The 27,057-nt window shown below is 41.2% G+C and overlaps 1 protein-coding gene across 1 annotated transcript in view; it reads left to right on the top strand.

The window, feature by feature from the left end:
• The window catches only part of cobl (cordon-bleu WH2 repeat protein), a 56,327-nt gene extending 29,683 nt beyond the window's left edge, over nt 1-26,644 (top strand). The window contains exons 10-19 of the mRNA XM_080472580.1: nt 8,573-9,170; nt 13,974-14,141; nt 17,958-18,270; nt 19,233-19,348; nt 19,978-20,169; nt 20,274-21,835; nt 21,938-22,171; nt 22,624-22,740; nt 23,535-23,852; nt 24,808-26,644. Of these exons, the coding sequence (XP_080328706.1) occupies nt 8,573-9,170; nt 13,974-14,141; nt 17,958-18,270; nt 19,233-19,348; nt 19,978-20,169; nt 20,274-21,835; nt 21,938-22,171; nt 22,624-22,740; nt 23,535-23,852; nt 24,808-24,888 (3,699 nt within the window). The 3' untranslated portion in view covers nt 24,889-26,644. The remainder of the gene's footprint in view (nt 1-8,572; nt 9,171-13,973; nt 14,142-17,957; nt 18,271-19,232; nt 19,349-19,977; nt 20,170-20,273; nt 21,836-21,937; nt 22,172-22,623; nt 22,741-23,534; nt 23,853-24,807) is intronic.
• The last annotated feature ends 413 nt before the right edge of the window (nt 26,645-27,057 follow it).

Below are 27,057 nucleotides of genomic sequence, written 5' to 3'. Positions count from 1 at the left end.
TAAGAAGTAGCACTACCCCAGTAACGTGAGATTTGGCGTAGTGGTTGCTGGAGGGGGCAATAAGCTACACACATGGGGGGGAAAAAAACAACAACAACTGGCGAACTGTCATCAAAGAAGCACACAATCTTTCAAAAGTTTCAACGTCAACAAATGTCACGCTATCGCTTGTATTTGTGGAGAAAGCGACCCATTTTGCTTGGCAGAACGTGAACAAACACAGACACTTAAACAAATTCATTAAAAACAAACGGTCCTTTTGTTTTTCAATCTGTTCAACCTTGTGTTTGCGTTCACAGTATAAGAATATGTACACACGGGTGACGGGGGAGAAGGATTATGCACATGCGAGCAGGTCATCTGAGGGCAGCTCTGTTTGATGACAGCCCTCATTAGAGACCTCCTTCTGTGCCAAATAAGCTTTAGATGGCCAACTAATTATGACTTACAAGACATAGTAATGGGCACTGACTTCGCAATATAAGCTATAAGAATGATAAGATTGTTATAACGAAGCTACGTGTCTTTAAATAGCCATCGTAGAGGCAGAGATCACTGAGGACATCCTTGTAGGGACACAATTGGATTAGCGTCAATGACAAGATGAGGGAGGTCACATTGTCTTTATTGTTGACCCTGGAAATATTAACTAGGTCTTGGCTAGATGGTAAATTGTCAGTGTTTTTCATTCTGTTTTTATCTCAAATGTTACTTGAGGACATGTGCATTTTCTTGTATGTATTGTTGAGTTAGACTCAAGCATCCCGCCACGTTAGAAGTTGGATGGATAAAAGTTATGATGACTTAAGGATCATGGGGGGGGGGGGGGGGGGGGGGTGCTAAGTGTAATTTGCATGCTCTTTCTCTGCCTGTATGGGTTTTATTTGGCCTCCCGATCCAATCCAACTTCAAGCATGGTCGATTAGTTGATTCTAAATTTCACCTTTCATCTGGATCCTGGCCTCCAGTTCCCTGCAACGCCAGCTGGTGTAGAATATACACCTACATGTTAATAGTTAGACTGTTATCAACCTATTTCACATTTGACAAAATGAACAAGATTTAAACTATCCAAAGGGTTTGATAGCCTTTTCTCACATTCATTTCTGATCCCTTGCTGATTGGTCACTACAGCTACTGGAAAGTTATCAATCACTGATATTAACAAGAGCAATCAGAGATTTATGACGCCTGCCAAAGGTTGACCTGGACTCAGGAAAAAAAGATGAATAAATGTTTCCGGATCACCTCCACGGCCTAACATCTATCGGTGGTGAAAATTTCGACAAACTCTCTGCAGTAGTTTTGATGTAATCTTGCTGACAGACACAAAGATGAATTTATGCCGAGGATTTTATTTCGTCCATGGCGGACGTAAAAATCTTCTCAACTTTGAGTCATCTAGTCCAACATGAAACTGTGTTTTTTTCATCAACCAGTTCTGGGTAAAGATTTTCTAACAATTTTAATGAATATGGAAAAAAGAAAAATCCCCCACTTGTGTTGCAGTGAGAACTCCAGTATCATTTAGCAGTATTTTTTATTGAATTTTTTTTAATTTACTGTAATTAAATGAAATCGCTGACCTTTCTGATGATCTTTCTGTGAGAGACAAGTTGCTATTCAAAGCATGGAGACTGAGAGGAGCTCTCATTAAAGACAGATGACATAATATTCCTGGAAGAGCGTGAAGTCATCGCCGGCTGCAGGAGGGTCAGACGCTCCACGGAGTCTCCCGCACGAGGATTTAGAGAAGTTTATAGTTGCTTCTTCAGCACACCAATCAATAATTTGTGGGTTGTTTGTTTTTCTCAAGCAGCTTTTAATTAAAGTCTGTTTTTGAACATTGACTTCAGAGAAACACAGGATTGCATTTGTGATCAGTGATGTGCGAACTGTCGTCGTGGTTCCTGTGCCAAGTGTAGAATGTTCACCGCACTGCGGAGTAAAAAGAAGGTGCTTCTGAAGCAAGGGTCTGTCTGTTGTTGTGTGTAAACATGAAGAGTTAAAGATGAAGACGAAGCATCTGAAGTAGAAGATGACAGAGAGAATAACGAGCGGAAGAGAACAGCTGAGTTTGAAAAACCGTTTCAGAGAGATCAAAGGTCAACATAAGAGATCGTCGGTCTTCCAAGTGGTTTGTATGCGTTTTTGTTTGTGCAAAAAAGAAGAGCGTTGAAGCTGTGGGGCAATGTTTGTAAAATGCAATGCAGCTTGCGGGAGGGGGACACATCGGGGTAAGAGTTCAACAGAGGACATGCAGTATTAAAGAGCAAGGGTGAAGGAGTAATAGGATCAGCAGCAGTAAGCAGGCTGTTGTAAGTCGGCAGAAGAAGAAAAAGAAAATTAACAAAAGCTTTTAAAAAACGTTATCCATGGCTAATTATATACTTAGCAGATTTCATTCCTCTTTTGTTAATCTCTTGTTAAATTTTAGCCAATATTTTAGACTCCTGTCACCAACATTTTGCAGCCTCACTGTCTACTATAGGCTGCCCTGGACTGACCAGCATTATGTGCATTATATCATTTGAAATCCTCAGCCAGGAAACTCGCTTTTAAGAAACCTCCACTCCAGTGTGGAATTTCAAATCTGTAGACTGGCTCTCAGCTCGGGGTGTGCCATAAAAAAAAAAAGATACAATTTCCAGGGGCAAAATTGCTGACTGGAGCCTTGTCCTTGGACTGTTCAGTGCTGTGAGGGACCAATATAGAGTTGGAACTGTCTTTAGCAGGATGCATGTTTACATGTTTAGCATCACTGGCATAGTAGCAATCTGGAGTAGAGACATAAATGGGTTAATATATGGTGTGCTACTACATTTGTCATAGTGTTTTTTGTTTTGTGAGTAACTTTTTATACATGCTACATTTTAGCCCGTTTTTGTGTCGTATGTTATAAAAGCATCTATTACAGCACAAGTAAACTTGTCCATTTGTCACATATGAGAGCCATGGAATGGCGATATTGTAATTAACACTATAGAAATAAAACTGAACTAACAATGGAATTGAAGCAGAACATATCCGAGACCTGCAACCTCCCCCCAAAATCTCAATTACAACAGTATATAAGTCCGTTACACCAGAACACAATCAGAATTTGTCAAATCCCTTGAAACCAAATCGTTGAGGGAGAGTGAGTGTGTATAGTTGAATCAAATCTTTTTCTCCGCCTCATTTACTTTTAGGCTTTTGTCGTACAAGCCTGCTTTGTCGCCGGTTTCTTGTTTATCATATGTCAACTTGGCGTTGTGGATGTGGTCATGTACTGCAGGAAGGCACTGTGTGGTTTCTGTTCTTACGCACTGACCTTGAAGATTGTTAAAGTGTGAGTTAGGGGCCATCCCGAGGGGAACGTGTCTCCCTGCCATGCTGCCTATGTAGGGCAGGATCTGTTTGCACTTGAGACTGTCAAAACATCTTAGACATGAAACCAGCCAGCACAGATGGGACAAACAAATGAAGCGGATCTATGTTTATGTCAGTCTCTCAGATCATGCATGTCTGTATGTACTCCTTGAAACATATGGAGATCTCTGGCCGACACTTGATCAGGATAGATGTTATAGATTATTTCCCCTGGACCTATTGAAGTACACTAATTCTGATTGTGAAAAGTGGTTGTTTTGTGATCTTTTGGGGATTGTAATCAAGAAAGTTGGTACATGTATGAAGGAGTTGACAGAAAGTGCACCCCTAAGAGTAGGTTTAATTGTAGATGGCTCTTAAGCCGAGTTGTTTTGAATTCTGTGTGCGATAGTGTGAGATTTAATTTATCGTCAGAAATTATCCATGACCATATTAAATTGGTTTATAGTTCAATGGATGTAAAAGTCATCAGTTAAATCTTGTGCTGGAGTTCTGAGTAACTCGCATTCGAATCCTGGTTTTGGCAGAAAGAACGTCCATTGTAAAAACTAGCCAAGTTTACAATGCAAGTTGCAAAGACTTGCTGGGGGGGACCCCTTGAAATGAGAGTAACTGAATAGATGTCATTTAATTTAAATGACAGTTAGATATTCGTTCCACGTATATGGACAATTTGAATTTTAACTCTTTCAAAACTGTTTATAATACAGTTGATCTGATGATCGACTGGTACTCCTCTATGAGAAAAAAGTATCTAAGGTTTTTATGTAGGTATTATTCACAACAGAGCCACTGTTAACATTCTATCCAACAAACACCAGGTTGTTGCATAACCGTGAGATAAGCCATTATAACAGGTGTGGTGGATTCCAGAGTTTCTAAGAATCACTGTTATCGTAATGGAAAAGTTACTCTTTATCTGTCAACTGGATGTAAAATATAAAGGGACATAATAGACAGAATTAATGTGAGTCTTTGATGTCTGGGTTAATTCAGAACTCAGCTTCTTTTTCCCCCAACCATTTAGATCAAAAAAACATTATTAAAAGAAAGGTTTTTCAGGTTAACTGGAATAGTTTCTTCTAGCAGAAAGCTGCTGAGTACTACTACCCTCACCTCTTGCACACATCAAGCCCCTGTGGTGTCAAGTGTACCGGTGACTTAAATCTGTGACATGAAAATGCTGTTTACTGTTGGAATACTGGTGGCCTAAATGGAAGAGCAGCAGCCTTCTAACAGGATTTCCGCTGGTTCGGATACACCAGTCGCCATTGTGGCGTTTGCTTTGGCTCATCCAGAGCAAAAACCTTAATCCCAGCTCAGGTTGCACTAAGAAGGGTTTCTGGTGTAAAAATGTGCCTAATCAAACATGATCCGCTCTTACGACCCCGGAAGGAACCAGCAGAAACACACTATGTCAAACTTCATCACTTTTTGATTAATCTAAAATATGTTCTGATTGTAGTTTATTAATATAGCACTTTCAAAGGGTGACGACCCCGTTTTGACAGGTAATGCAGGATCATCAAAAACATTCAAAAACAGAAGCTCGACTATGTAGAATGACTTCAGGTAGATGGAAAAAGCTCAATAGCACAACATGGGAATGATTGAATGATGGACACCAACAAATATTCCATTTAATAATGATGAAATTATTATTTATACCGTACATTTAAAAAGAATTACATAGTACCTTAAAAAGTGAAGAATGAAACAACAATTCAAAATGATAAAAACATCATTTTAAATAAGACAATTTCAACTTTTGCCAGTACTACTTTCATGCCGTCAGTCCTGCTCTGATTCGCCCGTCTGCTGCCCGACAACAAGCAGTGCATAGGAACTTACCAGAGACGAAGAAAACATTTAATTTCAGTGGGTTAGTGGGACATGGAGGACGACAATGGAATTGGGTCAGCCATGTGTCTCCTCATCCTGTTCCGCACCCCCCCACCACACCCTCCTTCACACACATTGTTCAGACTTTTAACATAAAACTCTTTTCTTCATGTGTGCACATCCACACATGTTCATTATAACGCGCGCACAATACCCCTAACACACTCTTAACTGTCCTCCAGTCTACTGTTAGGATGTTTTTGACCTCTTTGCCCCTCGCAGTTCAGGCAGTTCAGCTGCTATTATTATCCCCCCTACATGCACATACATACACATAGGTTTGTGCACACACGTGCGTCTGTGAATGGACTCATGCATGTTGACATGCACATGCACACACATATACAGTGTTACCCCCCCACCCCCACCCCCCATACATGCACATACTCCATTTCACATTCCACATTAGCACTGTAATGTTGCCCTGTTACAAAGCCCCTCACCCATCAAGAGTCCTTCAAAACAGCTGATGAATGGTCACGCCACCAGGTTGAAGGCTCCATGGGTGGCCCTATCTGATCAACATGCTCCAACATGGGGCCCTTTGCCTCTCAAACCATAGAGTGGAAAATTGAATGGACACACCAGACTGTCCTGGTACGGCCTTCTGTGTGCTATTGTGTAAAGGTACCGTCCCCTTACAATATGCCCATGTCCACATACGTCATGTGGTTCCTTAAAAAGTATTAAATGTGAGAATAAAACACTAAATAAATAAGGATGAACGCTAAAGCAAAGTTGACAATTGAGTAGAAGTTAAATGTTTGAACCGGTTTGTTGCTCAGTCCTGATCAGTGTGAGAAAGTTTGACCAGAATTTCTGAACAAATCCTTTCTTTCATTCTTGTCTGTGGGAGTTTTCTCCCTTAATAACATAATGCTGATCCCCAAATACCATTAGTGACACAAAAACTCCACAGGCAAGAGGCAGGCTGTGAATGGCTCTAATCAAGTTATTTATGTGGAACGTGTTATTGTCATTACTGTAGAAAAACAAAAGCTCATTAATGTAGAAGGAAGAAAGTACAATTAAGGTGGTTGATGCTTATTTGGACCTCATTGGAAATTATGTTTTAAGAAAAAATGTAATTAAGTATCTCTGAGCGTCTGCTTTCACTTGCATTGATCTGAAAAACGAGTGGTTTTTACTCAGCGACAATTCGGCATTGATTTATTTTGACATTGTTTAAGCTTGTGATCTGATGCTGTATGGAGTTGCCATCCTGGATTTAAAAACTATTGGGTAATTTGATTTGGTTTATTATAATGTGACTTTGGTTGTCTGCAGCCTTTATCAACGTCTTTTCAGTGTAACATACATAAAAAAAAAAATAAAGAAATTGCAAGCACTCCATCTACAAGCACTAAAAATTAAAAACTGTAAACAACATAAACCTAGTTTGAACATAATCATATTACATAGTTGGCTTAACTTAGTGTACAGTGTGACCTTGAAATGTGGCATGATAAAGCGTCTGGAGTCTTCAGACTCTAACAATCTTAAGTACATGCTGTGTTCCCCATCATGGCGCCAATAAGCTCATGAGAGCAACCCTACAACCCTCAACAACCCCCTAATCTATACACCCCAGCTCAGCCTGGGGTATGAGATATACTCTTCCCTCTGATGTGCATGTACACTTGTGTGCTTCCTAGTGTGTGTATGTGCAAGCTTGTACATTTGAACAAGAAGTGTATGTGCGTTTGCTTGTATGTTGAGGCCAGTGATCCTTTCATAGTAGGGACTGGCTGGAGTCTTATGTTTCACTCTGCAGGGAAGACACGCGCGCACACACACGCACACACATCTTCATAGGCAAGTCAGTCATCCATTGCAGCTTCAACTTTGCCCCACTTCCACAGCTATGTCTGTATTCACGTACATATATATGAATGCCAGGGAGGGAGAAGCCAGAGACCAAGGAGGAGAAAGACAACCAGTTGGGGGGCCATTTGGATTTCCATAGCCTGCCATGCACTGAGTTCATTGAGTTCATATGTGTGAACCTCGTCTCCCTGCAGAAAAGCAAGGTGGCCTGTTCTCTTTTCACATCCCTTTGCATGATGCAATACCGCCTGCAGTTCAGGACATGTTCTCTGTTGAGTGAAGGAAAATTGTAAGCACAAGCATTGAATGGCATTTCTTGAAAATCAGGATATCTTTACCGTTACAGCGAGCGCGTGAAAATGGATTCTTCAAAATGAGACTTCTTGGGTTGAGATTAAACTTTAAAAGGAGTGTGTGATGCTCTCTTCCCCACATATTATCACAGATTTTCCCACCATCTAGTTTATGAGGGATTTATGGTTATTGCTTTTCTTCTTTCTTTTTTTTTTTCCTCCTCTCACTTTTTTTCAGATGCTGCATGTATATCAACTAGTTTGTGTGCGTACGTTTTACCATTACAGTAATTATTGAAACCATTCAATGGTATTATTTTCCTAAATGTAATAATATTACATATTATAGCGATGTCTTTAGGGAAACATTAAGCTGAATGTTATTTTAAATAATTTTGAATTTCTGTGACTTTTTTCTAAACTCCATCCGTGCGTGAACTAAACTGAAATGACACAAACATGCATGGACACAATTTCTGGAAATGTTCTGTCCATTGCACGCACAGTGAAACATAATTGCATCATTTGGCAGATATCTAAGCTGTCAGTGGGCTTTAATATGTGAGAATCCAGTAGTGAGTTGTAAGTGCAACCGTGTTATATTTGAAGGATGGCTGGTGTTCCAAATGAAGAACTATGAGAAATGCCACAGTGAGATATAGCTATTAGTATATGCCATCCCACCGTGCTGTATCATATATTAAATGCGTTGCTGCCAAAACTTATGTCTCTCGTTGGAAGATAATTTAAAAGGAATGTTGGCACTCTTGTGCTTTTAAAGACTGTGATGCCTGCCAGGACGTCACTTGATTTAATTACTCGGTAGTAAAGTGTACTTCAGTCCTGGCAAACTGAATTTACAGGCTAATTTATAGTTAAACCACACACACACACACACACACACACACACACACACACACACACACATGCACTTGCTCACATAAATCTTTTCTGTAACCCTTAATCTCACCTAAATTTGTAGCATTAGCCATAAACTGTTTCTCAACCCATAGAGATATATAAAGAATTCAGGGCTTCAGCTCTTTGGTCCTTCTAAGTTATGTTCGACCTCAAAAATGTAGCGATTTCGCATGTTTGAGTTCCTTTAAAATGAATCTGTAAAAAGTGAATCTGGAAATTAACTTTCTACCTCTTTTCCTTTCACCTCTTCTTCTCAGATGGGCCTTGGTTCAGAAAGCCAGCAGAGGAAAAGAAAGGCTCCAGCTGCTCCACCCACTTCTGTCACCCAAGGCTGTGATGATGCTTCAGCATCCGCTGCTCCCACTCCTGATAGCTATGAGACTGAAATCCCTACCCCAGCTCTCTTCGTCAGAGTGGCACAGTTGGCCAGTGTCTCCGCTCCCACTGCGGTAACACAAACAGCAAAACCAGCCCCCATCAGAGTAGCAGTAAAGCCTCTGCGTGTGTACGACGCCTCCCCGGCCCGCAGCTCCCCGACTCCAAGCAGCAGCACCGCCGACAGCCTGACTGTGCAGGATTCAAGCTCTGAGCTCAGCCACAGCCTGGATGACTCAGACGCTGACCTGGACCAGGCCAGCTCCCACTGCAGCACCCTCACAAGTAGCTCAGCCAGCGAGTCCGTGCGAGTCGTCGCCACCACAGAACGACGCCGCACCAAGGTGGGGAAATCAGTCAGCGGCGTGACGGCTCAGTCAAATGAAGACGCGGCGTCTGACAGCAGCTCCAGGTCGGAGACTGAGTCAGCCCTCAATCTGAAGCTGGAAGAGATGGAGAACAACAGACACAGCACAATAGGTAAATATCTGTAACGTAAGAAAACACTCGACACAGTCCGCAAAAGCATATATATATATCTTCTTCTTCTTCTTTTCTCCTTTTTTAATCCCTTACATGATTATTTTAGAAAATGTGCCATAACCGCAAAGTTTTATTGGTTACAAACACTTGTAAAAGATATCAAATCAAACTTTTTGCTTTTTTGAACAGTAGAAGAGCAACATGTGTCAGCAAATAGCAACTACAGGTTTGAAAATCTGCAGGTTTGGACTGTTCAACACGAGTGACGCTTTAATATCTACATCTTGCACTTTTTTGAACATCTTTCACAAGTTGCTCTGCAGATTGATGCTTGATTTGAACAGTGACGGTAGGAGGATTTCACGGCGGAACCAGGTGAAGAGGATCATCTTTGCTTTTCATCTCTGAACTCTTTCCAGTGATGACACTTCCAGTATCTGTATGATATCTGAATGAGACAGCCAGTAGTTGCTGTAGAGTTTATCCACCACCTGGAAAGCTGAGCTGTCAAACTACAGCAACACCTGACACTTAAACTTTCAATAGTGACGCACAAAACCTGTTGAAAGAAAGTGTTCGTTGGTGTGTGATTGCGTCTGTGTGCACGCACGTTATGGTTGAAGGACAGGAACGAGTGGAGCTGGTTTTGGTTTTAGCTCATGAGACAATACAGCCCTTGTCTCTCCCTCATTGTCAATCCCTCACACGTCTTCTTTATTTACCTTTCTCCTTTTCCCCCCTCTCTGTTTCTCTCTTTATTCCCTCCTTCCTCTCTCTCACAGGTATGCAGACACTCACACAAACCTTCAAAGCTGGCATTTACAAAGGCAGAACAGATCCATCACAGATTTAAACAGGATCTACATGAACTTCAGATGGCCTCATATTGATCTGTGCTCAGCCCGGATCTTTCTCTGTAGCACAGCGAGAATGCAGCAGAGGGTTGTCGTGTCTGACAGGGGCACAGATGAGAGAGCAGTAGACCTCAAAAGGGATGAGAAAGGTGAGAGTGCCAGGATGAAGTTGAGAGAATAGAGCATGGGAAGGTTTTGACAGGTGGATGACGAGGTAGCGAGGTAGAAGCAGGGGGAATAGAGCGTTTTAAGGAGAGAGGGGTGATGGACAGGCAGATGAAAGCAAGAGCAAGGATGAAGTATGAGGAGGTTAGTGGAATAGACACGGTAGAACAGACAGCATGGAGTTCATTAATAAATTTATAGACGCAGCTTCTTCCCTTCTTCTCTGTCCTGACACTCTGCTGACAGTGCAACACCATCTGTCTTCTCTTTTGCTTCGACTCACAGACTATTTTCAGCCTTCTTTTTTTTTTCTCCAATTCAAACGACGTGTTGCACTTAAATCACTTTGATACATTCTGTTTGTATTGAAATGGTTGTATTCCAAAAACCAAACTCCCTACAGCTAATCATTGCATATTTATTTTTATTATATTCAATTCTTTAGCAACAGCGAATTATTTTGTACATCATAAGAGCCTGTAGTTGCAAACAGGCCTGGGAAAAGTTGATACTCTACAAAGACTACTGGTCAAAAGTTTTAGAACCCCAATTTGTTTTTATTCACAATTATTCCTTTTAATGTCTCACTGCACTCAGAAATGAAAGCACAGAACAAATATACAAGTTAAGTTGAAAAACAAATCATGCAATCAATTTATAAACCAACATGCATTCTAAAGTTTTGACTTGTCAAAGTAGCAAACTTTGGCAGAATTAACAGCGGAACACACTCTTGTGTTGGGTGGGGGTTAAGTCTGGATACTGTGCTGGCCACTCATGTTTTCAAGCTTGCCATCTTTTTTCCTGATGTAGTTGCCGCATAACTTAGATTTATGCTTTAGGTCATTGTCTTGCTGTAGGATGAACCCCCTGACCAACTACTCTCCTACCAGAGGGTATTGCATGGAATGGTGTGGTGGTTGTTTTGGTTCAGATTGTCTCACTCTGTCCAAGTGAAATCTGAGTCTTTCTTACTACGACCACTATTTAACTATGCTTGAATTTATTGTCCTGTGAGCATCCAATCACACAAGCTGTCAACGCTCAGAAACTTGTCTCGTGATTCTGTTGTCGAGTTCCTTTTGACGCTGAAGGAAACTGAACTAATTGAGACCTTGCCTCTATTTCTCAGGAAAGACCTGCAATTTTATGTGTTTTGATGGCCTTCTCTTTTCCAATGATAATTGCTTTTTTCGCTCCATTTTTAAGCGCAGTACTCCTCAAATGATGCTCACATTCCAGCACTGCTTTTATGCAGGGAGAGGGGGTTTTAAGTAATCCAGAAAAGTTGGAACACCTAGAATGTATGCGTTAGAAATATGCAACTATGCCCTTCATGAACAATAATCTGTCAAATATGTTTGAATTAACATGTTGAACATTCATCCACCGCTTGATGCGAGTCAGGGTCACAAGGGACTGGAGCCGATCCCGGCACACAAAGGATAAAGGCGCGTGCCAGTTAGTGTTAAAGATACACTGTATAATGTTAAATCAACAGAGCTGGCGCTGGAAGCCAATACCTAACAGCAAATTATTATCAGGGTGTTATTTCGAGTGTGTGGAATGTTTGGCAGAGTATGCCTGTCAACAAGATAACAAGAAATGCTCTGAATTTGACACCAAAAAAAAACAAAAGTAGAATGTGTAAATTCTCTCTTAACAACATTTACCTCAAATCATAGAGGTCAGCCAGAATATGTTAGTATTCATTTGAATCTATTCGACACAAGCTCCACTGTTGGGTGTTTTCTCATGCCAACTAGTTCCACTGTTTCTGAGCGTGAATCTTTCATAAACGTTACACCGACAGTGATGAATCAGCACAGCACAGTTTGTCTGTTCTTATCCATGAGGTACAAATGTTGGTCAAACAGAACAAATTGTCATGTTTAGCATTAGGTAGCATTTTTGGGATATTAGTGTGCGCATGCTGGTGGCTGTCAAGGTGGTATTGGTGTAGTTTATCATCTCGGCCCTGCATGCTGCTGCAGTTCATTACAATCGTCCGCTAGTAAACACAAACAAAGTAAGACATTGACAGCACCTGCTGACTAAGACACCACATGCTGACGATTCGCAAGCCTTTGAATGGAATTTCAGGTCGATGAATTTCAACACTGCTTGTTCTCCAGCAGTTGTGCTTTTTGTCTTTTTCTCGCAGCCTGCTGTCCCGGCTGGCTTTGTTCTGTAAAATCCATGCTCGCTCGATGTCATTTACTGTCCGGATTACACATTTGTACTAGATCATCTTTTAATTCTTCTGCAAGTTTGTCAACTTTACTAGTCCAAAATGGACTCATGACTTTGATCCCGAGAAAAGTACACAACTTTACAAGTATTCATCCAAGATCATGCAAAACGTAGAGGTTAAAATCTTCTGATGCTTGAAAAGGAAAATAAATGAAATATTTGCAGTCTTGGTGGCAGTGTGTGCAGCGAGGAAACCTATCTACAGTTTAAACTTAGACTTTAGAGACCCCCATTTCCATGTTTGTCCTTCCACAACATTTTGAAAGATTATTGGTATTTTCACGCCCTTAAACTTCTTTGCTGAGAACTAAAAACAAGGCATTTCTTATTTTTTTTTAGCAATAGAGCAGCAGCTTCATATGCTGGCGTTAAAGCCTGGCAAATTCTGTACACACCGTGTACTCTCAAAGTAAACGGGTCCGCTGTAACTAATATCAAGCTTGACTGAAAGTGCTCATGCTAAATAATCCTGCCTGTTATTGCTTTCTTTAGAATCTAAAAAGAATATGTTTTTTGTATACTGACATTTTAATGCAATAGGAACTAAATAATGGCCTTTATATTTTCAGGTTAGAACTACTTTTATATCATGGGTGTAATTGACCGCACCTCTTCACACCTTTCAGACTTGCATCACCACTCTGCTCTTTGCATCTCACTGTCCACTGCCAATACTTTGCAGTTAGAACTACCATCTGAAAACTGACCGACTTTATGACTCAGGAGACAAAGACGTTTCTCTAGATATTTCTCTTTTGTTTTTTTTAATATCTTGTCAAAGGACATTGTTGATGTTGCTTTTTTCAAACCGTTCGAAGGACCAAGTCATTGGTTCAAGGTTGCACCAAGTCACTCTTCAGCGGTCTTATAAGTCCCTCATACATCGGAGAGGTGTCACTGAAAGACCCCCACAGTTATGAAAGCAAAGAATGAAATAAAGCATACTTTATTGATCCCCTCGGGGGGGTTACTTCTCTGCATTCCCTCCATCCTATTCATAGTTAACCTTAACATACTTGAAACAGTGGGGTCAAAGGTCTTGCTTGGTGGCCCGCTGTGGAATTCAAACATGTGAACTTCTGATCTCAAGTTCGCTTCTCTAACCTCTAGGGCACTATAAGCTTAATTACCCCTAAGGTGGCAGTTATGGTCAGTTATACATCTGCACACTAGCCTCACTAAGTCGCAGGCTTCAGGTTGCGTCAGTGCCGAGGATGTCTAGTTTTAGGGGGTCTCCCAATATCAAATTCTCAAGTGCATGAGTTGTTTTGCCAAAAGAAGTCAATTCAATGTGACAGTCCATCCCTGAAAACCACTGAGTGTAGAGATATTCAAGACATAAAGTTCTCCTCAGTACATAATACAGAAGCCAGTGTATTACCGCGACATGTAAAAAAGTGTCTGTAATTTTCTTTTTCTTTTCTATTTGTGGTTTAACAAGAAACAAGTGTATAAGATGTGTTGCATACCTCATTTTACGAGTGTAACCACCATGGCCTGCCCTGCCTGCATGCTGTTTTCCCCTCAGGAAACATTGATCGACCAGTGCCACCTAAACCTCGCCGCTCCCCAGCCCAGGAGTCACCACAGCATGTTACACCCCCCAGCACGTCCACCGCTCTCCCAATCTCCCCCCCCATTGAGTCCACAGAAACCCCACAGGAGTCGATGGAGGTGGAGGAAGCAGCTCCCCAGTGTAGGTCCACCTGGAAAGCCTCTGCCTGTACCTTGACTCCTGTCTTCCTTTGCTCTTCTAGGAGCTACTAACCTGGTTTTCCAACTTGTTCGTCGTCAGAATTTGTACCTGACTTTGCTTCCAAACATGCGTGCACGTGTGTCTGTTTGAACGTTGAACTCTTGTTTCAACATGCTTTCCATCTCTCCATCAGTGACGTGGACAGCCGAGTTGTTTAGCGTTACCAGGTCCTCGTGCGGTCAAGGCGTTTCATATCTATAAATGTCCATCCCTAAACTATGTTATTTCTTCTGGGTCTAAAAGGTCAAGACCGGGAGGAACCCCAAATCTACCAGAGTGCCTTTTATGTTTCACTTTATCAGAACAGGGGAGCAGATTAGAAGAGTGATGCTATTTTCTACATAAATCTCCATTTTTCTTTATTTGTTCTCTGTGGATAATGCAAGAGGGCTATAACTCCCTATAATTGTCACATTGTATTCATGACTTATTGTATTTGTGTGTTGATGATCCAGCCTTCTCATCTTATCTGTTCTTTTCTTTGCTCCCCCTCCCTCCCCCTGCAACCCCCTTTCCAGTGTACTGCTGTGGGCCTGTGCGTCTGCGTCCCAAACACTCCTGAAGCCGCTCTCTCTGGCTTGATCCTTCCTCCGTCATCAGCTCCTCTTGCTTCTGTATCGCCCCTTTTTTTCCTCCTCCCATTCCTTTTAAAACGGTTTCTGTTTGTTTGTTCTCCACTCGTATTTGCTGTTACAGTTTAATTCATGTCACATTTCAACCCTCTTGTTGCTTTTAGTTCTCGTCACAGAAGCGAGCCTCAACGCATTTTTACTCTTGACAAAAGTAAAGTCGATGCTATCCTGTTTCAATCTCAAAGTAATAGTACTCAAGTTTTTTTTTTGTGTTTTTTTTTACAAATAACTATGTACATACTGCATGGTTTTGTATTTCAGTTCAATACACTGGTTGTCATTGATTATGCATGAGATTGGAGCCGAGTTAAAAGTGGATAGAGAAAGTGGTAAGAAGACTATGAGGCAAGGCCATGTGATATCTGTCAGCCAATATTTTGGTGATGCGATAGCTGCAGATCAATCGCTGGACAGTGTATGTTTCTCCGAATGTGCCTGGCGTTGTGGCTTGGTTTAGAAACTTAAAACCCGAATGCATGCTGACTTTGGCAATAGTATGGGCAGTGTGATCTATCAATGACATGTTACCTTTAAGTGGCAATGGCTCGTCTGTTTTAGAAAGACGGCCGTATGTAATCCAAGATCTATTCTCAAACAAAGCTTGTAGCCTCTGCCTTGAAAACAAGAGATTGTTATTGCACGCTGACTTGTTGTTGAACTGATGTTTTTATTGTGGAGCCTTATAATTGAATCAGGGCCTCATAGCTTCTTTTTGTTGGATTGGTCCAAGTATAAAAGTCACAGCGATTCTGAGGGAAACTGTTTGATTATTTGTTTGTTTGTTTTTTAAAGTAAATGTCTTTAAAAGAGAACAAAAATTAAAAGTAAATGTCCACGACCTTGTTAAAGACATGAAAACAATTTCATAGTTTTTAGCATCCGTTTATAAAACATACTGTACGTCATAAAATACAAAGCATCTTTTGAGTGCAATAACTATATTAAGCTATTAAGGCCTTGTTGTTATCGTATGACTTGTTTCTTAGAATCTTTTGAAAAGAAGTACAATTTTACATTTCTGAAATGAGAGCAGTTAATTTCAGACTGTGATTTCCGTGTAGTAGGAACATTTGATTATGTTTCAATCAATTTAAGTTGAATGCAATTATTATAACTATGCAACTCGTCACTGAGTTATGAGGCTAGTGTATACTTGCCTAAGAGGATGTGTACTCACTGAGCCTGTGGAGTTGCAATAGCAGATGTTCTTTTGTGATCCAGAAAGTTCAATTAAAGGATTAAGGGTTTTCTATGGTCTTTTGAGTTTGATTTGGCCTTGGTTGTGGGTTGTTGTGATTGGATTCTAACGAGCAGCATGTATTGGAAGCACTGGAATGGACACAGTTTGTTTGACTTTAACAGAAGCAAGAACAACGTCATGCTTATTTTACTTACTTACTTTTGTCCAAGCATATACCACATACGAGCATGATAGAGTTTGTGCTTGTGTGTGTGTGTATATATATATGTGTGTGTTTATAATTGACTTTGCATGTGTTTGTGAATGTGTGCTGATTGTGGCTGTAGCTGGCATGACTAAGCTGTTGCTGGGAAAGAGTTGGGAGGACAGCCCTGTGAGTCATCACCACATCTCCTGGAACTGACTGTTCTCTCCACACTATTAGGACCAGATCCAAAACTGACGGGGCACACGCACATGCACACGCACACGAGCACAGCGCTGATACTGACATGATCTACATACACGTAGGAGGACTTATTGGTGCCCAGTGCATGCACACTCTCACCAACACCTGGTATTACAAACAAGGTCACTCACTGTTAAGCTCATTTTAAAGAATCTACTGTTGAACTGCCAGTGCTGGCCCATGTTGGCTCGACTGCTCGAAACCTAACAAATGCTACATTGATTTTTATTCTCTTGGCTTGAAGTTCAAGAGATCAGCGACAGACTAAATAAGTTCTCCCAAACCCACAGACTGACCCAGGCTATGAGTGTACTGAAAAGATGAGAGGGTATGAAGCAATAGTATCTTTCCCCGGAATCTTAAACAGAACTATGAAAACCAAATGAAAAGGGTTTGTTTACAGTAAGTCCACTGTCCTGTCATTAAAGATGCTTTATCAAGCCACAAGTGAATGTGCTCCGGGCCGGAGTTTGGTGTATGTGGTTTGTGTCTGCTGGTTTGTCTGTGCATGTGTGGCATCAAAACCAGTGTTGAAACTAACATACTTGTACTTTTACCCATCTTCCTACATTTCTTGATCATTTGCTCACTCGACTCAGGAAGTCAAATTCATATCTTCACGATTGGCAAACACTTTTTGCACATATGAACCTTGCGAGAGAAGGAGTGATCTTATGATGAATGAATGAATCTTTGGCCATTAAAGTTTGGAACGGCTCTACTGCTTAGCTCTACCGCAGTCGCCCACCCCAAAGGCTCTTATTGGTTAACTGTGTAACACCCCACCTGTTCCATAGTCTGTGTGTGTATGTGTATTCAGAGCCATTGATTAACAGGCTTCAAAAAAGGGAGTTAAGTTCCATGCTTTAATGCAATGAAATATTAAGTTACCCAGCTGTAGTGCAATTTTATAATTGCAAACATGTATGATAGTTCAGAAAAACCCACTATTTATTTAGAAATGAAAGCCTCTTATTACTCCACCTCTGTGAATAGTACTATTTTCCTTGTAATTAATTAAAAGGAATATTTCTATTTTCCTTGTAATTAATTAAAACACATAAGTCAGTCCCATCATTCTGCTAAGGATGACAGTTGGCATCCCCAACCATGAAACCTTAAATCCCTCTCAAACTCGACATGATTGTCTGACGTCTTCCTCAGTTTTGTTAGCCTGAGATAAACAACAGGAGCGAAAAGTTTTTTCATTTCTTAGTTTTTTTTCTTCACTGATGCATAACATAACATAACATACTTTCTGGGGGTTTCTGTTGTGCCTAATGTTAAAAATAGTTGTTCCCACACGAGCACAAGTTCCTTTTCTTGAGTCTTTTGCTCACTACAGTATATATCATTGGGAACGCCTTGAGTTGCATGTGGGAATGTTTCTTTTCTAACAGTTGCTAACAATTGATCATTAGTAAAAAAAAAAAAGCACCCAGCACTGATTCAACACTTTCTTCTCTTCTTTCCAGCTTGGCTCCACTCTGCACAGAGCTCTGCGGCCGACGGCCGGAAACCGGCCACCGAGGACGAGACTCTTTCCTTGAGCAGCAGCAGTGGTAGCAGCAGTCTGCCTGACCAAGGTTACGCTGCTTCTGAAGGTATGGCCGAGGGTGAGGACTCAGGCGTGGTCAGCTCTCTCTCGGACACCCAGCCCACCTCCCCAGAGGGGAGTTTGTCTCTGGATGGAAGTGGTGTGAGCAAAGGAGGAAAATTCCCGGGACCTCCTCAGGACAGTTTCAATGACAGTGATGAGGGATGTGCCACCTGGGGTTCAATACACAGGTAAACAGTCACTGAAGAAAGACATGACTCACAGTTTCTGCTTTGCCCATTCGTTCCCGTTCTTATTCCCGCTCTGAACCATCTTCTACCTTAAATGTCTCTTTTTTTTGGTTTCATTTTAAGAGTTTCTAATTTTGGGATGGGAAAACAAAATCCATCAGTGTCACCCAAATATTTCCACACAAAGCTGTTATTTCAGATAACTTTTTTTTTTTTTTTTAACTCCATATTTTTTTAAGACAAGCTGGTACCTTCAACTTTTTCCTTGGCATACTTCTACATTCTTAATCTCGGGCCTTCATTTCAAATAAATGCTGCTCCACAACACTTTTAACCTTTTATATTGTAAAATGTCTATGGTAACCGGCCCAGACCAAGGTTGTTGGATGGATGCCTTCAAAAAGTCCTCAGAAATCTGGCCTGGTGCTGCTGGCTTCCCAGTATTCCAGGAAAGCACTATAACCCCATTTTCACAGAAGAGTTGAGGAAGGGAGGACCAGTCCAAGTCTCTTAAAAGTACAATTCTATTTAGTTTGGCCTTCTTGGTGCAATTTGTTATGGCTAATTTGCCACTTACTCATGAGAATTGTCCGGTAAACCCTTGAGGAGTGTGAAGGAAGTTTGAACTGCGGTAATAATATATTTACAGCTGCATGTTTCAAAGCCAACAGTCTCCAAAAAAAATCAACTTTGGACAGCCCAAAATATTTGACTAACTGATTTTTTTTCCCCCTCTTTCTTTACTACTGCAGATCTGCATGAATCACATTTGTGGGGCATGTTACTAACTGGAAAGTTTCTCATGTGTAACAGCATCTGAAAAAGTTCAAGCCATGTTTGAATGTGCAAATTACATCCGCTTTTTTTGCAGCATAATTATTTTTTTTTATGAACATGGACATGTTTTTTTATTACTTTTGCAAAGACCCGTGTTTTACTGTAATTCTACGTACTGTTTCCAGGCACAATGACGTCAGCCTGCAGGCAGAGTCGGTCGGACTAAAAAACAACTATGATGACCACGAGCTTACTGCTCAGCTCCATCGGACTTTGGCAGATTTTGAAGCAGACCTCGCCGGTGAGTTGCTACTGATAAGCCAGTGTGAATGTATATACGCACACAAGGCGCAGTATATGGAGGAGGACACATCCTTCTGATCCCTCCTTTCGCCTTACTTATTTTGACTTCAGAGGGAGGTTGAATTTATTTTCATACTGCATAAAGTATAAAGCTAAAGCAAACACATGTCTTTCAAAACCTAAGGAGAATATTCACCCATAAGGATCACCTCTAGCATTAGTTTTGGTCTTGCTGTAAGGCATGACATACACTGAAATTTAGATTTGAGTGTTTACACTATTCATTGCTCATTAATCCCACATGCCTTCATTTCTTTTCCCCATTGCCAACGAGAAAATCCCTCGTCAGCTTTTATCACAAATCACATACTGTGTATAGAGTATTTGCAAATTATTCATAAAAACTATTTAAATGTAGTTTCAATCTGGTCTTTAATCTAAATTAATTGTAAAAAAAACAAAAAAAAACACACACACACTTTAGTATATCTCACACAAAAACACTATGCGAGTTTAAGTAAATTAAGTTAATGTTGATACTATTATAAAAAACAAAACAAAAAAATCTATATTTATTCAGAATGCTGAAAATGTTATGTAGTAAACCTCATTTATTTTGTTTCCCAGGCCATTTGGATACTGTATCAACAAAAGGCACTACTTACACCACTTTCATGGAGACCAATGAAGTGCCCGTGTCTGTCGTAGACATGGATGTGCCAGTCACAGCCATTGATGAAGTACTTGAGGAGTATGAGCATCAAACTGTTGAACACAAAGCGAAATCACTGACCAGGGCACAGTCAGCTGGCAGGAAAGGTAGAAAGAAGATCTTTTTCAACACCATCAAGTTGAAAAAAAAACATGTTATTCCAGTTTATTTTTTATGTGAATCTGACTTTTCTTACCCCATTTTGTCACAGGCTCAGACTCTCGTCGAAAGTCAAATGTGGAGCCACAGAACCAAAACAACAATGCTTATACAGCTGCAGTTAGTGATAAGAAAAGCACCCTAAATGCGAAACAGTCGTCCCAATCAGAGCAGTACAGGAAACGGCAGGAGAACAAGTCTGTCAGTGTTGAAAGAGAAGAAAAGGTCATTAAGACAAAGATGAATAAAAGCACTACTGCTCATGCCAAGAAGGTGAAAGAAGATATACACACATCGGCAGTGAAATCCAACGTTGACCCGCAGAAAAACAGCCAGAGCACCGAGTACCGTCCTGATCCTGTGAAAAGCAATGCTCAGAAAAAAAGTGATCTCCCTCCTCAGATCCAGAGATCAGTGTCCGCAGAAAAAGAAGAAAATATCCATCAAAATGCCTCCAGTTTGAGCACTGCACAGAGTAAAATCACTCGCAATGTCACATCAAGATTTGGCATGAAGACGTTCACTGTGGTTCCTCCCAAACCCGCCGTCGCTCGCACTGATCCCACCCAGTCAGCGGCCAGATTCTCCACCGGTGCCATTAGGATTGATGACCAAGGAAACATGGTGACAACTGGGATCTCCTGGAATAAGACTCCCGGTTCATCAGAGTCTGAGAATACTTCCAGCAAGGATTCTGCTCTTGGAAAGGCCAAAACGTTTTGGAGCTCAAGTGAAAGACAAGAAAGCGTCCCCAGCAACGGTCTGTCTGAGAAGCCCACGGAGAGCACAAACAACGGGAGAACGGCTCCCGCTGCAGTTGCGGAAACTTCTGTGAAGACGTTTGGCGCCGAGCAGCGTAAAACAACACAAAGTGCACTTTCTAAAATTCCAGAGAGAGTCCAGTCTGAAAAGATAGGAAACGTGGTAGCTGAAGTGCCAGTGGAAGATGTCAAAGTTGCAAAGAGGGAGCAGTTTGAGGTGGAAAGCAAGATTTCAGTGTCCAAAAGCATTCAGCCGCCAAGTAATAAGCCTGCCGTTCCTCCTACTCGACTTCCAGACCTTTCAAGGGACCTGTCCTTCCTTAAACCATCCAGACGAACCTCGAGCCAATATGTGGCGTCTGCCATTAGTAAATACGCCCCAACAAGCTCAGGGACGTCCGGCAGCCGTCCTAAGTCCCCAGACTACTCCACCGGCTTCCAGAGATCGGGCCGGTCCATTCAAGTAAATCCACACCAATCTTCCCAGTCTTTTTTTTCAGATAATAAGGAGAATGTCTCCGTTAGTACATCACAGTCTCCTGGTCCAAAGAGCTTTCCGGAGTTCATGGCAGAAGGCCAGAGAGACTTTGGCGAAGCGAGGCGGGACAGGGCTGAGTTAGAGGACCGAGTCGTATCCACCAAAGAAACTTCTCAGAGGATGGAAACGGGTGGAGCCAAAAATATTCACGTTCAGTTCAATGGAACCACCCAAATAAAAGCAACCAACCATAATGATAGAGATAATATCAGACACTTTCGCCCTCGAAGCCCGAGTCCAGCAGGAATTGGTTTCCTTCATTCCTCCACCAGACCACCCACAGCCCCAAAGATCACATACCAAGGCCAGACAAATGTAAGTACACTCAAGATTATACATATTGCATCATAGTGATCTGTTTAAAAGTGTGTCCTCAAAAAAGAATATTTACAACAAAATCTTTACTATTTATTATAGCGCTTGAATAACACGGCCGCGATCGCACCTCACCTGAGCTCTGATGTGAAACCGCAGCCTTCAGTCAGTGTGTCGGACAGTGGTGTGACCTCTGGACCTCCAGCTGTGACACTGTTTGGGCCAATTGCAAAGTTCAGGCCAGTGATCCATAAAGCTGTTGAGAAGCAGACATCTTTGCACAGCAGCCTGATGGAGGCCATCCAGACGAGTGGAGGCAGGGAGCAACTGAAGAAGGTGAGATGGATGAGATAAATAAAGAAAGCTATCGTGACGCTTATTATAATATAATTTACTCCCGACATGTAATGAAAATACAGGACAGTTTCAGGAGTCGTACCAAATTTGATATTATGTGGCTTCTCACAGGTGGGTAGGAACTTATAATGTGCACTGATAGCACTTTATACATGTTGCATTTTATATCTGATGTGCTGTTGGAGCCGACCTGTTTTAGTTTATTTCACAATTCTGTTTTATTTGCTGCTGCTGATGTTGTCGCAACACACTATTATCTCTACCTCCTGGATTTTTATGTCTTTGTGTGCCATTATGTATGTGTTCTTTATGTTCTATACTTCACTGGCACACTAATTGCACTACGAGGGCACAAATAAAAACTCAGCTGAACTTATTTTACAGTTTTCTTGTTCCAAGTTGTGATATTTCTCCTTTTGTTGTATTACTAGATATCCACCTCTGGCCCCAGCAGCATGAAGAAAGGGCCCTATGTGGAAGAGGAGAATGAAAGGTCTGCTCTTCTGGCAGCCATTAGAGTGCAGAACAGCACCGGCAGGTTGAAGAAGGTAAAAACACTCATTTTCAGCAAAGCTGTTTGCTAGCAATAGTTACTATACAAAAAAAACAAAACATTCTTAATGCAGTTTTAGGAAGTGTATATGTTTTATAGATAAGAGAAACTGCTGTCAGCTCATTAGCAGCTTGCGCAGCCATGCAGGGACCAGGTTATGCAAGCACGGGTGTCTATTTTCATCCCTCTGTGTGGACTGTTGAGTTGTGGTTAGCTGTCATGTACGGAGCCATGTGGAATGAAAGAGGCAGAAAATGTGCTGCTGTCGCTGAAACATCTGCGGTTCTATTCTGGAAGTTCCTCACTCAAACCGGAATGTCAGGAATGCTGCATGACTGAATCAGACTCGAAAAATGAAATGCTTTGGTAAAAAAATATTAATTATTTAAAAAAAAACTACGTCCAGAGGAGTTAGAAAAATGAAAAACGTCAGGGCAGTATGATTGTGTCTCACCCTCACACAAGCAAGAGGTTTTCTTTGCTCTACAGTTAAAGTATCTCTGATACTGTGTGTGTGTGTGTGTGTGTGTGTGTGTGTGTGTGTGTGTGTGTGTGTGTGTGTGTGTGTGTGTGTGTGTGTGTGTGTGTGTGTGTGTGTGTGTGTGTGTGTGTGTGTGTGTGTGTGTGTGTGTGTGTGTGTGTGTGTGTGTGTGTGTGTGTGTGTGTGTGTGTGTGTGTGTGTGCGTGTGTGTGTCTGAGGCGCGAGGGCACATATGTGGGAGCAGCTGGCCCTCCACATGTGATCTTGTGTCTAGAGTTACCATTGTCTCACACTTTTGTGTCCCACAGACTAAATCTGAGGCCGCCAATGAGCTTCAAAAGTTCAGGAAGGTTGCCTCCGAAGAGGAGAGGCATCTGGGCCCTTCGTCCTCCTCCTCCTCCTCCTCCTCCTCCTCCTCGTCTTTGACCTGCACTTCTCTTGTCTTTAACTCACCACCTCCTCCGGCACCCATGACCGCACCTCCACCCCCTCCCCTCGTCTTGCCCCAGGCTAAGCCGAGCTCCGTGGCATATCCAAACACTGACACCTCCATGAACCCTGCCTTGGCCAGAGAGGCCATGCTGGAGGCGATCCGGTCTGGCTCGGCCTCCGACCGGCTAAAAAAGGTACAAGGACAAAACAGAAGTGCAGCTTTTGTTTAGGCCTGGACGACACTAGTCAATCATGCGACGATGTCATTGAGTATCTTGGTATTACTTGTGATGAATAAGCAATTAAGTAGATAGTTTTGATAAATTTGTGCTTTTCGGATTTGTCATTTGAAATATCAATGTTGTTTATTTTTTGGCATCCAATTTTACCTTGATGCAACTTTTTTCTTTCTTTTTTTAATCACAAGACTATTCCCCCCCCCCCTCAAAAAATCAACTTGTCTATGCTCACAGAAAATAAAAATGCACAAAATGGACCAACACAAAAGTTGAAAAAAAAAATTGTGATGATAATAATGCTTTACCCAGACACGCTATTGTCAAATAAGAGGAAGTGTGCTAAACCAAAGACAAATATAAAAAGAATCAGATTTCAAAAAAGTACTGGGGCAAATGGCAGAAAAAGTTGAACCCGTGGTTTTTGCGTCTTGCATCTTCAGTCTTGTCTCACACGCCTTGCTTTGCTGGAAGACATCATCGGGGAACAAAGATCTCCTGTGGTTGAGCAAGTCAGGGAACTGGAACTGAACTGCAGATCGACAGATTAATCTTTACATGTGGTACAGTCATACTGCAGCACTGCATGGGTATTTTCAAGAGGATAAAGTTCAGTCGTAGGCCAGCAGCTGTTGAGAATAAAGTTTCCCATCATGTGAGTGATTGCATTTGTACCATTTAAACCAGTTTACTGACACATGGAGGAAATCAAAAAGAACACATAAGATTGAATCTAAAAGTACCTAATGAAATCTTTTCAACATTGCTTTTTTTTTTTTTTTTTTTTTTTTTTTTTCCCAGCTCGACTTCACACAACCACAGACCAAAATGTTTTCTGTTGCTACTGCTGTTATGGCCATCATCACCAGAGGAGCGAAATCTAAATCTGATATGCCGTGTTTCTTCTGACTAGGTGGCTGCACCCACAAAGACGGTCCAAGTGAACGGCAGGCTGGGAACGATCCAGGCAACTTCCTCGACCGTCCCGCAGTAATAAGAGGGGAATCCCACATGACTGCAGAAAGGAATAATTCATCAGTTTGTTTTCTTGAGCTTTTGCAACGAACGTTTGTAATGATGCACGTAGTCACATTGGCTGTTTGTGAGATCTTGCACTACAGTCAAAGGGGGTTTCTCACCGGAGATTTGAGGCCTTATGCTTAATTCAATGCAATTAGTGACGGACCAGCAATCAAATGGATGTCATGGCTTTTCTTTTTTCTTCTACTGCTGAAAAGAAAATAGGAATGGTTTGAAATGTTTTTTTTTTTTTCTGTTTAAAAGCCAAACATCTGGTTTCTAAGTGAAGGGTTTGCAGTTAATGCCACTCATAAAATCAGATACTTCAGCTTCTGACGATAACTTGCGAGAGAGTTTTTGTGTTCATCCTTTTAAGAGGTTCCTTAGTGTATTTTGCCATCTGCACTTGAACTTAGTAGTTCTACCTGAATTGTGCCAATGGAAGCAAATTTCAGTTGCATATCAGACTTTGAGATCATCGATTTGATCATTTTTTTTATTTACCTTAACCACATTGAGTTATGGAGGCCTTAAACTGCTGCTCAGTCAGTGTTATGTATATGATGTTTGCTACGAAATTTATATACCGGGCTGCAATAAGGCGCACATGATTATATTTGCTGATTTGAGCAACTTAATATTTTGTCTTAACTGATTATGACTATTTAAAACACACGTTCACTTTAGTTTTACAATGGATAGCTCCATTGTCCGTGCTTTCGGTGTATTATTTTATCTAGATCCGCACCATAATGCCAACCTCATGCTGTTCTGGGCTCTGAGGAGGACTGAGATGGTGGTGACCGGCTCGTGCCTGTCATAATGTTTGCTCTTGTTGTTGTCTTTTTACCCTCTAACCTTTATCTGTGCTGCTGTCAAAACAGAGTCGCGTATGGTCGGTGCCCTGCAGGAACACTCTGCATGTTGGAGATCACCTTCCATTTGCCATACAGAGGCTAAAAGGTTGAACTTAACATATATATTACATTATATAGTGAAAAGCTCAGTAAAATTGTTCATTTTTCTTTTGACAATATTTTGAAGCACTGTAATGGAAGTCCAAATAGTGACTATCACCAACAGCATGAGAGATCAGTTTTTTTTTTTTATCAGTAAGCCATTACTAGAGTGTAATGGTTACTTTATATTACGAGCACTTGTAGTGGTCATGTAGATGTTATGTGTGGCCTTAATTTATGCGTCATTGTTTTTCATTCTGCTTCTTCATTGCTCAAATTTATAGTTTGAAGTCGCTCCAAGAAAAATGAATGCTGCCATTAGATGGTATGACAGTAGTAAATGATTATAGTAAAAGAAACTTAAAGCATCTACATTCAGGTACAAATGTTTGCTGCTGTGTATTGTGATATACATTTGAGGAATAGAGAAAGAAATCAGTTTTATAGAGAATTATTTGAACAACAAAAACAAAATTTTTACTGTTCTGTATTTTACCTTGAAGAGCGTTTCTCTTCTTTTTCTTTCTTTAATGCAATAACTGGAATTATTTCTTTTCCGTGACCGTCGACTCACAAAAGCCTACAGCACAGTGTAGCACTGTATATTTTGTAAAATGAAGGAATCGTGATGGATTTGATTTATTCCAATAGCGTGAACATTTTATAAGCTATTGCTTTTTAAGTTTTAAGTGCAATTTTTTTTCTGTTCATTGGAAGGTGTTATTTTTGTTTACCTAATTTTCAATTCAATAAATAATTTTGTAATCAAGCAAACACTGGGCTACGGCGTAACTCATTTATACCTTTCTCTGAAACTGGTACAGTACATGTAAAGAAAGAAAAAAAAAATTGTTTTCCCTACTTCAAATTGTTTTTTGATTTGATTTTAGGAGCAGTAGGCAGGGTGAACCTTGCCCTGGATAGTGTTGCCATTCCCAGTTCTGTGGTCATCCTGCTGTCCTTATAAAATATATTGTAACCTCTGCCTCACCACAGATGAGCTACTATTCCGGGCAGCTGCTCATGGACCTGACTCATCACTGTGTGGTCACACAAAATTACTTTCCAAAGAACTCGAAGTGAGCCTACATTCCTGAATCCTGAAACATTAGTCAGTATGCCACTCCACATTCCCCCAGCATGCAAGAGTGATTTGTGAATGTCCCCCTACAGTGTGTGTATAT

The sequence above is a fragment of the Lipophrys pholis genome (genome assembly GCF_963383615.2).
Source record: "Lipophrys pholis genome assembly, chromosome: 9".
Classification (NCBI taxonomy): Eukaryota; Metazoa; Chordata; class Actinopteri; order Blenniiformes; family Blenniidae; genus Lipophrys; species Lipophrys pholis.
Note: the sequence above shows the minus strand (reverse complement) of the source record. Positions and strands in the feature narration are given on the sequence as shown.